The 13,209-nt window shown below is 40.1% G+C and overlaps 1 protein-coding gene across 1 annotated transcript in view; it reads left to right on the top strand.

Annotated features, from left to right (window-relative positions):
- The first annotated feature begins 475 nt into the window (after window positions 1-475).
- PIK3CA (phosphatidylinositol-4,5-bisphosphate 3-kinase catalytic subunit alpha) overlaps window positions 476-13,209 on the top strand; it is a 53,676-nt gene continuing 40,942 nt past the window's right edge. Inside the window, exons 1-3 of the mRNA XM_027875846.1 lie at window positions 476-807; window positions 9,437-9,864; window positions 10,483-10,692. Of these exons, the coding sequence (XP_027731647.1) occupies window positions 9,513-9,864; window positions 10,483-10,692 (562 nt within the window). The 5' untranslated portion in view covers window positions 476-807; window positions 9,437-9,512. The remainder of the gene's footprint in view (window positions 808-9,436; window positions 9,865-10,482; window positions 10,693-13,209) is intronic.

Here is a 13,209-nt window from a genome sequence, read left to right as displayed (position 1 = left end):
CTCAAGGGTTCCAAGTATAACCATGTAAATTTTTGAGTCCAAGCCACCAGTATACAACTCCTTGGCTTTGGTACTGGGTTTTGGGTTTTTTTGTTTTATGTAGTAAACATACTAGGTAATAGGTTCAGATAAGTCTTCCAGTTTGTAGGGAGGAGAATATTCCTAGTTAGATTGATGATTTTTAAAATCGTGATTCCCTCACCCTTTATCCTTATTTCTTGATGTCTCTTAAAAAAAATCTGTTTCTCTACATAGAGATTTGGGGTTCTTTTACATTTGAAATCACATGTTGCCCATTATATTCTCAGTTTTTAAAGTCCAATTTCAGAAACCTTCTAATTTTGGAGTTGGGAAGAATGACATTAAGAAGTTATTACAGCTGAGTTTATTAATGTCTATTGTACATTTTTAAAAGGCAAACTGGTATGTTTTTCCTTCTGCTAGATTTTCATCTATAGAAATCTAAAGGGAAGAATAAGAAAATAACCACATGCAAAATTCAGGATTGGCAGTTTCATGCCATCAGCAAGAAGGAGAGGATCAGCAAGGGATTCCACCTACCCAAGTGGCAAAGAGTCAGCCTGGACCATATCATTATCCTGGAAGTCAAAGAGCTTTGGCAGCCACAAGAACATTCACAGTTGGGTCTCCTTCCCTGCTGTCCCAGGGTCTGCCCTCGAGTATTAGCTCTCCTACTTTCAGGACCCATTTCCTGGAAAGGCATACCATATGGAGCCCCTGGCTTCCCTATTCCATTTGTAACCGAGCCCTATGCAGGGCCAACCGTGGAGGAGTGACCCAAGCAGGGTTAGTGTCCAGTCTGTTCTAAAGATTCCAACCCAGTCATGAATGTGAGTGGCCCCAGTTGATGCCAGAGATCTGGGGTGGTGTGTAATTCAGAAGGGTGCCTCACTGAGATAAGAAAAGCACCCAAAACTTCCTTTTTCAATCATAGCTATAAAATGTCAAAATTATAGCATTAAATAATATCTTTCTTCCAAGATTCTCAAGGTGCTATATGAGAAATAATACATTGATAAAGCACTTTATAATTAGAAAGAATTTTAAAGGCATTATTTCATTTTCAGAACCTCTCTATGGTGTAGGTACCATTATCCCCATTTTATAGATAAGTACTAGAAAAATGAACTTGCCCATGGTCCCATAATTAATAAGTAAATATCTGAGCAGAAACGAAGCCAGTGCCATTCCCACTGTCCCAGTGGGAAGTCTGTCTTGTCCCTATAAGTAGTATGGTTGGTTATTGGTATTTTACATCTAAAAGAGCTGAGTACTAATCGGAGCTCCCATTTCTCTAACATTTTGAGGCTTTATGAGTATTTCCTCCTAACTGCTTCCCTGTGAGACAAGGGCAGACTGCCATAGAGGCCTCAACTAAACCCAGGCTCCTGCTGAACCAGGGATCCCTATGAAACCAAGGCTATTTCTGCTAAACTTGTGCCCCTGGTGCCAGAGCTTCCTCTACTAAATCAGAGCATTTTCTACTAGATTACTTTTCCCCCTGGCACACACTTTGCAGCAAACACTTGAATGCCTTTCTCCTTATTTATTATATACAATGGTTACCCCTAGCATTGCATTACAAGGGGTACTCAAATTCAATAAGCCAAAAACATAAACACAGCTGTTGTTTTGGTGTGGCTTGTGGTTTTGGTTTTGATTTCTTTTTTTGAACTTTTTAAAAATAGGCAATTTGTTGAGTTTAAAATTAGTCATTCAGCTCTTTCCTTGTCCTGTGTCTTTCCTTAAAGTGAGCTTAGTGATCTCTTCTTTCTATGCCAGTTTTAATGAGCATGCTCTTTTTCCCCACCAAATTAAATTTTCTTTCCAGAGAAATAGAAATAAAAATGGTTTCACTTTTCAAGTCCCATTACTTTGGTAACTCCTTCTATAAGCATGAAGAAAAGCCAGTATCATTAAAGCTTTAATATTTCTTCTTACACTTTTAGATTTGAAATGGTCTTACATCAAAATTAATTCCTCTGGGGAAAAGTTTCTTCATTGTACTCTGGGCTTCTCCTCCCTGACACTGTAACCTTGAAGCAGGCCACCAGAAATCCCAGTGCAGGTTGGAAATTCAGAGGACAGAAGTGATACATGAAGTTTGCAGCCACTTGGAATTTCCATGTAGCACTAAGGAAATCAGCAAAGGGTTATTTGTCCTAGGATAGCCTCAGAGACCTAGAGCTGAGCAGGACATGGGGCCACTGGCCAACCTTCTCATTTTACCCAGGAGAAGACTAAGGCCAAGAGAGTGAAAGGGATTTGTCCAACCTCACACAAAGTGTAAGGGAAGGACAATGCTTGGATTTGGATGAAGCCCCTCTGATTCCAAATCCTCCACCTTTTTCACAGTAACGGTACCACCCTGCAAAGAGGTTTGTTGACACTAGCAGGTGGTTCTCCCTAAGACTTTATTGAAGTGCAGAAAAGCCATCTCTCTCACACACACACTCTCTCACACACACACACACACACATACACACACACACACTCATCTCTCTATCTAGGGCCTAGGAACTAAAGTTTGGTAGGAGTGACTTTATTTCATGCTATGTCTTTGATACAATTATTCACTTCCCTTTGGTGAATTCCTCTTATGTAATTTACCCTTAGCTGAAACTTTAACACTTGCTGGTAATCTGCCTTATATTGATCCCCAGTTTGACTAAATTAAACAGACACCTATTTAATACATTCACCCGCTGGGTGCTAGGCACTGACCTGTGCCCCCAAGGAGCATACATACTTGTAAGAGAAAAAAATGGGCCCAATTCAACAAACATTTATTAGTCATCTACTATGTGCAAAGGTCAAATATAACTCATCTCTACCCTCAAAAATCTGTATTGAGGTAGAGATGTGGTGACTTTCCTATTACTTCTGAGATCAGTTACAAATTCCTCTGTGTGGCATCTAAAATTTCTATATCTGGACTCTCCTTCCTTTCCATTCTTCTTCTACGTTGTTCGTCTGCCACACACTCTACAGTCTAGCACTGTTGGTCTGCTTGCTGCGCTGCCCTCTTGACATGACTCCTGCCCCGTTTCTGTGCCTGTGCCCTGGCTGTCCCCCATCTCTGGGGTGCTCTGCCTCCTCATTTTCTCCTCTCAGGATCCCTGAATTCCTTCAAGATTCAGTTCAAGTGCCACCTTTTTTTTTGATTCCTGCAGCTACTTGTGCCCTCCTTCCCCAAACTACCTGGTATTCATTCTGTGTCTATTTGATCGATAGTTCTATGGGCACGTTTTGTCTTCTCTGTGAGAAGGAAAGCTTTTTGAGGGCAGCAATTGTTTCACTTTTGTCTTTGTGTCCCAAACACTTAACACAGTGCCTGGCACAAAGTAGATGGTTCATAAGGACTTTTTTGTTGTAAAGAGCGGTGGACTGATTGCTACAACATATATGCAAATAAGTAAATACAAAGAAATTTTAGAGGGAGGAGATCACTGACAACTGAGCTGTCCAGGAGGGCTTCATGGAAGAGGCAACACCTGAACTGAGCCGTGAAAGAAGATAAGGATGCTAAGAGGCAGTGAGAAGAAGGAAGAAATCCGTGTCTGCTTTGTCTAGAACATAGAGTATCAGAAAAGTAATAGGAAATCGATTTGGAAAGGTGGGTTGGAACCAGATGGTGGAATGCCCTTAATGCTTGGCGGAGGAGTTTGCATTGTATCCTAGAGGCAGTACAGAGCCCCTTGGGGTGTTAAGCAGGGACTGACATGGTCAGACCTCTGTCTTAGGACTCGAGCAGGCAATTATTTATGAAGTACCTGCTGTGTTCCAGGTATTGTGCTAGGTCCCAGGAATAAAAACAAAAGTAAAACACTTCCTGTCCTGAAGAAACTTACCTTCTTTTCTTTTTGTGTAGTTACCTTTTGTTTTAACTTCACATTGAATTTGTTCTAAAGCAATTTGATATATTAGGAACCAATTTTAGTATAACATCACACTTACTAATACACAGCTTTATCTGCGAGAAACAGAAACCGTGCCCAACTGAACTGAGCATTTCAAACATCTCCCAGCTCCTTCCTCAGGTCACTGTCTGTGCTCTCCGGCTAGGCTGGGTAACACCATTTCACAGCTCTCGAGCTGCAACCCCACCACTCTCATTTCTACAAGCAAACGAGTTCTTTTTCAAGGTGAAGGGGCGCATTTATTATATATCATCTGGTGTAGTTGGAGCTGTGGGCTGAGGAAGGCTGAGCTACTCCTCCCCCTGATTCCCACCTTCAACCTTGACTGAGGCCCCTGACTCATAGTTGTTGCCCACCAAGACTCCACCCTCTCCCCTACATCAATTCAACTTTGCCAGTCCAGACCCTATGGGAACTGGGCACAGGCTGAGTGACAGCCTGAAGCTGCTGCCACCACTGCTGTTTATTGTAGGATTTATGTATTTTTTAAAATCTTTTAGCATGTATAAAATTGTGCTACCATTTTTATTAGAATTCCTATCTTTTTTTTTTTATGTGTCACTGATGAGGATTTTGTTCCTAGATCTAGCCCCACTTTCCCCATTAGTCCTGTGGTTTTTATTTTGCAATTTTGCACAGTGCACTGATTTTTAGGGATGCATATTTCACATTATAGCAGGACTGATTGTATGTCCCTCCCACCCACTCAGCAATCCTTCCCTTGCAACAAAGAAATAATTCAGCAAAACCAACCAACAAACTGACTAAGTCTGACAATACACGCAATATTCCACATCCATAGTCTCCTATCTTTGCATTGAGGGAATAGAAATTTGTTTTTTCAGCTCTTCTCCAGGGCCAAACTTGGTCCTTATAATTACACTAAGTTCACTTTCATTTTATTCTTCCCATTCACTTTATTCTTTCCATTCACTTTATTCTTTCCATTGACATTGTTGTGGTCATTGTATATATTCAACCAATAATCAATCAATAGGCATTTATTTAGCACTATGTGCATACAGGTATATACAGTGTAAGTGCGAGGAGGAAGGCAGCCTCTTTCAGAAGGCAGGATTTAAGCTGAGTCTTGACGGACCCTGGAAGGCAGATGGAAAGAGGAAGAGAATTCCGGGCATGGGGAACAGACAATGAAAAGTTAGAAATAGGAAAGGGAACGTACACTATGCAAGGAACAGCAAAGAGACCAGCGTTGCTGGATCATAGAATGCACAGAAGGGAACAAAGTATAAGAACCCAGAAATGGTAGGAAGGGGCCAGGTTCTGAAGGGCTTTAAAAGCCAAAAAGGGGATTGGAATAGGGAATCATGGCAGGTTTTTTGAGTTAGGGGATTTGACGTGACTAGACCTGCACGTTAGCAAGATCACATTAGCAGCTCAGTGGGAGGATGGACTGGAGTAGGAGAGACTTGAAGCCAAAAGACCACCCAGCCTGCCATTACAAGAGCTGATGAGAGCCTGGCTCTGTTTACTTGACTCCATATTAGTTCTTTTAACTCTTCCTATGTCTCCCTGAATTATTCATATTGATGGTTTCTTATGGCACATCAGAGCCTGGAGAAGTGGAAATACAGGAGAATGTGAACAGCAAAGAGAATTTCAGAGTTCAGGTACATGAAAGAAGCAGTTTGGATTGGTGGTGTGACCTCCCATGGCAGAGGTGGAGTAGAGATCTGAGGGGATATTGATAAACTGGGGAAGAGCAGAGAAGATAGAGTATTCAAGAGAGCATCAGTATATGCACAAGAGCAGGCCTCCAGGTGAAGGGGATGACTGTGAGCAAGTTGAAAAAGGAGAGAGAGTGACTTGGAGCCTGGTAGATTCCATCAACAAGTACCTTAACCTGTCAACAGAAATAAATGGTTCCTTCATCACAGGAAGAGCTTACAGAATTTCAGCAGAAGGAAAGTTTGGAAGTGGTATTAGAGAGCAAAGTGTATACCAATTCCTCTTTCTTGTGTGTGTGTGTGTGTGTGTGTGTGTGTGTGTGTGTGTGTGTGTGTGTGTGTGTGTGTGTGTGTGTGTGTGTATCAATGTTGGGGGAGAATTCAAGAAGGAATAACAAACACTGGAGAGGAGGATGACTGGGGATACCTTCCAAACAGAGCCAGGTTTGGAGGGATATAAGAAGAAAGAGACTGAAAAGACATTTAGGATGAAGTTAATTTATAGACCAGGAATCCAGAGAGCATAGTAAATGAAGGCAATGGTAGAAGACAGGCACTGGGAAAGGATTAGAGCTGAGTTGGATGGAATTGAGAGTTCAGGGAGAGGTAACAGGGGTGTTAGACTGGAAACAAAAAGTGACAGCTGGCTAGAGCCCATATCCTCCTGGGTCCTTTGGTTATGGTTCTTTGGTTGCAAGTTTCAGTGTCATTTTTTTTTTTTGTAAGAGGAGGCACTGGACATGACAAGCAGTGAGCATCAAAATAAAAATTACTGTCTTAACAGATGAGAAGTGGATAGTTACTGATGATATGGGACTCATTTCTGAATCAACTATGTACAGTCAGATCATTAACTTGTTAGCTTAAAGGTAAAAATTAACAAACTAAAGGAATGGAGAGGATAGGAACATTCCACATGTGGCCTGACATTTTTTTTTAAGTCTATTAACTCCTAAAAATAGGAAGTGGATAAAAGCAAGACATCAATTCTGATAATTATAATTTCTTAAAGGAGACTGGTCCCCACAGTGAGGAGGCTAAAGAACACAGAAACAACTTTAACTGACAAACACTTAATCCCCTTGCTAAACAGCTGGTTATACCGGCCAGGATCGTACCAATTTAGAGTACATGCCAATTTGAAGAACATTTTGGAAGACATTGACAAAAGATTGTGAGCAGTATCAACTCACAAAACTACATAAAGCAGTGGAGATGAAAATTTACCTGTTAGAAACCTTGGTATGAAACCAAAATGAATTCCCTGAGAGCCATTAGAGATGAGTAGGACAACAAAGGAATAAGAAATGAAACACATCTGGCAGCCTTTCTGTAGACGTCTGTTGTTGTCATTGAAGACAATGGAACCACCAAGTTTGTGTTTTACCACCTTGTTACCTTGTATGTAAGTTGTAATAATAGTACTTGGGAGATAAAATTAGAAAGTGGCCTAACTTGAATACATGCATTCAGGAAAAAAAATGTTTCAGAAATGACACCGTTTTAAAAGAATTCAAGAATTGATTTCAAAGATAGCAAAAGAAGATGCCGAAAGGAGAAATCACCACAGTTCTATCTACCCTCAAAAAAGGCATCCAAAAGACATGAGCAACTACCAAACCATATACTTCTCATCTACAAAAATTTAATGAGAATAGTCTCTATGTGTCTGGAGGAAATCCTTGATGAAAACATGAGGAGGAAATAAGCAAGTTTTCACAACTGACTTTCTACTAAACATCCCATTTTCCAGACTAAAAGCAGGTGATGTAAGATCTTGCTGTGAGTCTGTTGATTCTAAAATACAATTTGACTTCATGTATAATACAACCAGTGGCTCTCTTTCCAACAGGATACCTTCTGTGAATATGTCATGATCATTAAAAAAAAATTACCTGATAGATAAAACCAAAGAAATAACTTTGTCGAACAGTCTTCTTGAGGGGCAGCTAGGTGGCACAATGGATAGAGCTCCAGTCTGGGAGTCAGGAGGACCTAAGTTCAAATCTGATCTCAGACTCTTGACACTTACTAGCTGTGTTACCCTGGGCAAGTCACTTAACCCCAATTGCCTCACCAAAAAAAAAAAACAACCAAAAAAAAAACCAAACGAACAGAAGGCAAACAGTCTTCTTGTCAAGTGAGGCATAAAAGACAGATATTCGATAAAAGTGTTCACCAGTTTCATGAAAGATGTTCTTTATAAACAGAGTCCAAATGGAAGGAGGGGAATGTGTATGTGTGTGTGTTTGTGCATTCATGTGTTTTATGTATTTTTATGTAAAACTTATCAAGATTTACTTTTTGTAACTGGCATTATGCTGACTACACCTAGCCTCCTCAATTAGATGATGGCCTATCAATTCACACAGGCAAGACCAAATGCCCAAATACCCTAGCACAGGTGGACATGCATGTGGATGGGTAGGTAGCCCATTGAGTTAGTCTATCAATATGTAAGCATTAAGTATTTTGGATGGGCAATGAGCTGGACTTAGGATTAGAAGAAAAGGATGGGTTCTGTCCCATTTGGGAGATGATTCCACACTTTTCATGAACTAAAAGCTGCTCAGATCCAAAACAACTTCCAACTCAATAGACTGAAGATCATTTTGATGATGCTGCCATGAGGCAAGGCAGTATAGTGGAGTAGATGGCATGTAATTTGGAGTAAGAAGAACGGGGCTCAAATCAGCTCTGCTTCTTATTACCCATACAACCAACTAACTAAGGCAAAACATTTAAACTCCCTGAGCCTTTCTTTTCCTCATCTGTATAATATAGGGAGTGGACCAGGTGACTTTTGAGGGCAAATGTTTGTTGACTGAATCTGAGGTCTATTCCATCTCTAAATCTGTAAGACTATGAGCCTTCGAACAGCACAATCTCAGAAGAATCAAATTGTAAATAGCCCAAAGGGTGGTAGAAAGACATATGACAGATGGAATTAGGCTGTAGCATATATTGCTAAAGATGGGTGTGCATGAAGTGCCATAAAACATATCCTCAAAGTTGTGTATAACTGGAAAAGACCAGTTATGTAAAAGTAGTAGCTGAACAGCCCAGATGTTTCACAAGTATCCATGAAATAGTAAACTAGCACATTAAGTAGATCCCATATACTATACAAAAGAATTTGTGGAAGGAAATGGTCAAGAACTGTACAGGATGAGAAGACATGGATAGGTAGCTACATGTCCCAAATGTAGAGATTATCCACATTGTTAAGCTACCTATCCATCTTGGGCCGTCGTTAGCAAAGGAAAGATTCAGTTGAACTTTAGTGAGCCATGAGAATGTTATAATAAAAAAACCTCTTCCCTTTAAAGTATGCATCCTTTTTTTTAGGTGAATCTTTTATTTGTTTTAATATTTTTCTTTTGCTTACTTAGGCATTAATTATGTAAAGTAGTTGCAGGACTAACATCTATGGAAAAGGCTGAGAATGTCCTATTAAGTAAATTATAGGAGGAGACAGATGTACATATGAAGGGCCAAGGGGAGACATTTTTAGAATGAAAGGCTAATGCACACATTTTGAGTTGTTTGATTATTTTTTTAGATCTAAAGAGAGATTTATGAATATCTCTGGGCTTCATTAAAACCCTGTGGTTTATTCGTTGTGCTGTTCATTATGCTCAATAGTTATATGATAAATTTACCTTAGCACCTCAACTTTGTAATTATATTTTTCAAAATGACTTCATTAATCTTGGCCTATAGAGAACTCTGTTCCCCAGGATTGTTGTCAACATTTACCCTTTCTGTAGCTGCTGCTCTACTAATAAATGTTTTTTGTTTGTTTAGGTCTCACTTCTGGATGAGCGACATATTTAGATGCTTAAAATAATTTTATATGTAAGACCACCAAAATATTAGAACCATGCCTCCAAGACCATCATCTGGTGAATTGTGGGGCATCCATTTGATGCCCCCAAGAATCTTAGTAGAATGTCTCCTACCTAATGGAATGATAGTGACTTTAGAATGCCTCCGTGAGGCTACATTAGTAACTATTAAACATGAGCTATTTAAAGAAGCAAGGAAATACCCTCTTCACCAGCTCCTTCAGGATGAAACTTCTTACATTTTCGTAAGTGTTACTCAAGAAGCAGAAAGAGAAGAATTTTTTGATGAAACACGGCGACTTTGTGACCTACGGCTTTTTCAGCCTTTTCTAAAAGTCATCGAACCTGTAGGCAACCGAGAAGAAAAAATTCTCAATCGAGAAATTGGTAAGATAATTTGGTCATCCTCATTATGACCTCTTCATTTTTTTTCTTATAAGTTAATATTATGGGGATTAATTATTAAACATCGAGGCTGATTTTTGCATATAGCTTATTGACATCAGTAACTTTCAGATATTCAAAGACCTTAATAGTTCCAATTCAGTCCCTTTTAAGCTTAAAGATTGTTCTCCAAAGTCATGAGAGATTTTAAATATTTTTGACCACTAGCCCACTAAACTGACATTTTAAACTCTTGCTACCCTCAGTAAGGTTTTCCTTAATACAAATTACTTGGGGGGTTGGGGGAAAGTGTCAGGTTTACACTTACAAAGTTTGGGGAGAATGAAGTTAATAAAATAAAATTCTTTGATTGTTTACAGTGGTTATTAATATTATTGGCTGTAAATGTGACTTCAAGCAGTTTTAAAGATAGTCCTTAACCCTTCCAGGGTCCTCTTTTTAAGTGGTCAGATATCTCTAATTCTTTCAAGTGGGAAAGGAGAATCTTCTGTGCCACATAACCCCCATCACCAAAAATAGGCAATTGCCAAGATATATAAAATCTTTATAATACCATGACATTGGTTTGGTTATTGAGAATATTATTTTGTATTTTTTAAGGTTTTGCTATTGGTATGCCTGTTTGTGAATTTGATATGGTTAAAGATCCAGAAGTACAAGACTTCCGAAGAAATATTCTTAATGTCTGTAAAGAAGCTGTGGACCTGAGGGATGTCCACGCGCCCCATAGTAGAGCATTATATGTCTATCCTCCAAATGTAGAATCTTCACCAGAATTGCCAAAGCACATATACAATAAATTAGATAAAGGTAAGAAGCATTAAATAGTTACCTTTCTTTAATATGTTAAAAGGTTTGCTATTGTTATAGTGATCAGTGTAGTAAATTCCACCTATATGTATATATGTATTTAAAATAATTTTTCCACACCCAGATTGTAAACTTTTTGTGGGTAAGGATTATGCCTCATATGTGACTAATTCTTGATAGGCCATAACTACAGGTAAATATGCACACGTATAAAGGATTGGCTACTTTGTCAGTGTGGGGGGACTTTACTTGTGGGACTTTCTCTCAGACACAGATTACAGCCCATCTCTGACTTGGTGAATAAGTTGCTAAATTTATCATAGGAGCACTGATTTAGAGCTGGAAGGAAAAGCAGAGGTCATCTAGTTCAACCCTCTCCTATGATGAGGAAACTGAGGCAGAGAGAGGAAGTGACTTGCCCTACATCACACAGGTGGTAAAAGGCACAGCCAGGATTCCCTACAGGACCTCTGTCTCCAGAGCCAGGCTAGTCTTCACGAGACTTTAGGGCAGGGATGTGCTAGAGCCAGCGCAGACTCTCACAAAAAGCAGTTGTTAAACTTTCAGTGTGACTGTTTGACATCAAAAATTGGCAAAAGCTACAGACCAGGGCTTTCTGTATTGTTTAGTTGACTGTCTAGACTTAAGGATGTATTGGATAAAATGGTTAATGAATACAGTCATTAAACTTTTGCCATCGTGCTCCTGCCTCCCTGCCTCACTGCCTCCCTGCCTCCCTTAAGTATTAAGTGCTAAGTGCACAGAATGCTTTGTCAAGTGCCTTGCCTGGGGACCCACAACCAGTCATTGCCCGAGTGAGATCTGAACCTCAGTGTTGTTTCCTCCAAGTCCAGTACTCCATCTGCTGTATTATTCTGCCTCTGGGACCCATAGTCAGTGCTCAGGAAACATCTTAAATGCCAGGAGCCAGTTCTCTGCAGACTTGGGGTGCTGATCAATTAGGGGAAATTGTACCTGTGAGGCTCAAACTGTTGTCTGTGGATGTGGATTATGAATTAACTCTCAGTTTGAGATCCACAGCTCCCTGTTCTTACTTTACTATCAGAAGTGAAATTAGAATTAATTACCAATTTTTAAATGAAAATGGGTGTTAATTCAGGCATTTTCTGAACTCTTTGGAAAGATGTTGGTATTGCCATTACTCATATTAAAAAATTGTTGATTGCTCAGATTCCTAAAATCTAGCCACTGCTCAGATTCTTATAATCTAGCCACTGCTTAGATTCTTATAATCTAGCCACTGCTTACTCATGTTCGGACTCCTTAAGAATCTGCCCAATATGACGGATGTTCTGATAAACCTTGTCTTTAGCTGAAAGAAGGCTTGGGTCAAATTCTTTCGGGCAGGCCCCACGTGTTGTGATTTTGGGGTCCCAGGACCCCTGAACCCCTAAATCGCATCATTTTGGTGGCCCATACAGGGAAACTGCCTAACCCCAAGTTCTTCTCCAGCCAAGACTGGAAGGTATGTAAGCCTCCTCTCCCTCCCTTTCTTGCTCTGCAGTTGGGGTCCCTCTCCAAGCACCAAAGCTTGGAGGTGTTTTTCAGGCAGACAGTTACGAGGCTGTCTAGCGCTGGGCCTGATGCTCTCAGGCTCTCGGTCCGCTGGGTTGGTTCAAGGCCACGGACCTGGGTACACCTTCCACAGCATAGAGGACAAGGACAGACGTCCTGTCCGGAAGTGTATCTGTTAATTCCCTCGGCGCTAGGGAATTGGGAAAAACTGCAGTTGCAGTTTTTGGTTCCCTGAGGCTTACTTACTGCCTTCCCTCTGCATCTCTGAGTCCTCCTTCATGCAGGTTACGGGGAAAGTTAGAACAACTGAAAATATCTTGACATATTCTGGAGGTTTTGTGACTGATCATTAGGGAGTTTTGAAACACCTTTGATTTCACCCTCCCCCACCTGGGAAAGGAAGGAGGGGGGAGGGGCAGCAGCTACAGCATGGGCCCCACTGGCAATGGCCTTGGGCTCTAGGGCAACCTTTCCCTGGAAGCATCACCTAGGTTCAGCACATCCTGCTCAAGGTAATGAAGCTAGATTCCAAACTTGGGTAAGCACGCTCTTTTAAATTTGTAGTTTTAACTGTTAATGATGAGATGTTGATTCTCTGTGTAAAGTAATTTGGAAGTGCATTTAACAAAACTGAAGTCACCTGATTGGTAATGGGTTTGTTTCAAGTTTCAAATTGGTGAACTCTCTGTATCAGTTATGTCAAGCAACTTTTCATAATTTGGTTACTGCTAAAATAATTTAGATATTGTTGGTTATTGTTTTAATGTGTAAACTAGCCAAAAAGTTTGTTTGGGTTATGTATAGCTTGCTGAAAATTTGCAAGTGTATGGAAATCTCTAATGATTGTCTTTTTACACCAGGACAAATTTAAGTTTGAGTTGTAAGTGCTGGAAAAGTTTTTCCTAAGCTGTGATTAGTAAAACTTGCTGTTTGAGGTAAAAACTCATAGGATTTTATTTTGAGTTGTCTGGTGGGTCATAA

This window comes from Vombatus ursinus, unplaced genomic scaffold (genome assembly GCF_900497805.2).
Source record: "Vombatus ursinus unplaced genomic scaffold, bare-nosed wombat genome assembly UNPS02014810.1, whole genome shotgun sequence".
NCBI lineage: Eukaryota > Metazoa > Chordata > Mammalia > Diprotodontia > Vombatidae > Vombatus > Vombatus ursinus.
This window is presented reverse-complemented; position numbering and strand designations above follow the sequence as displayed.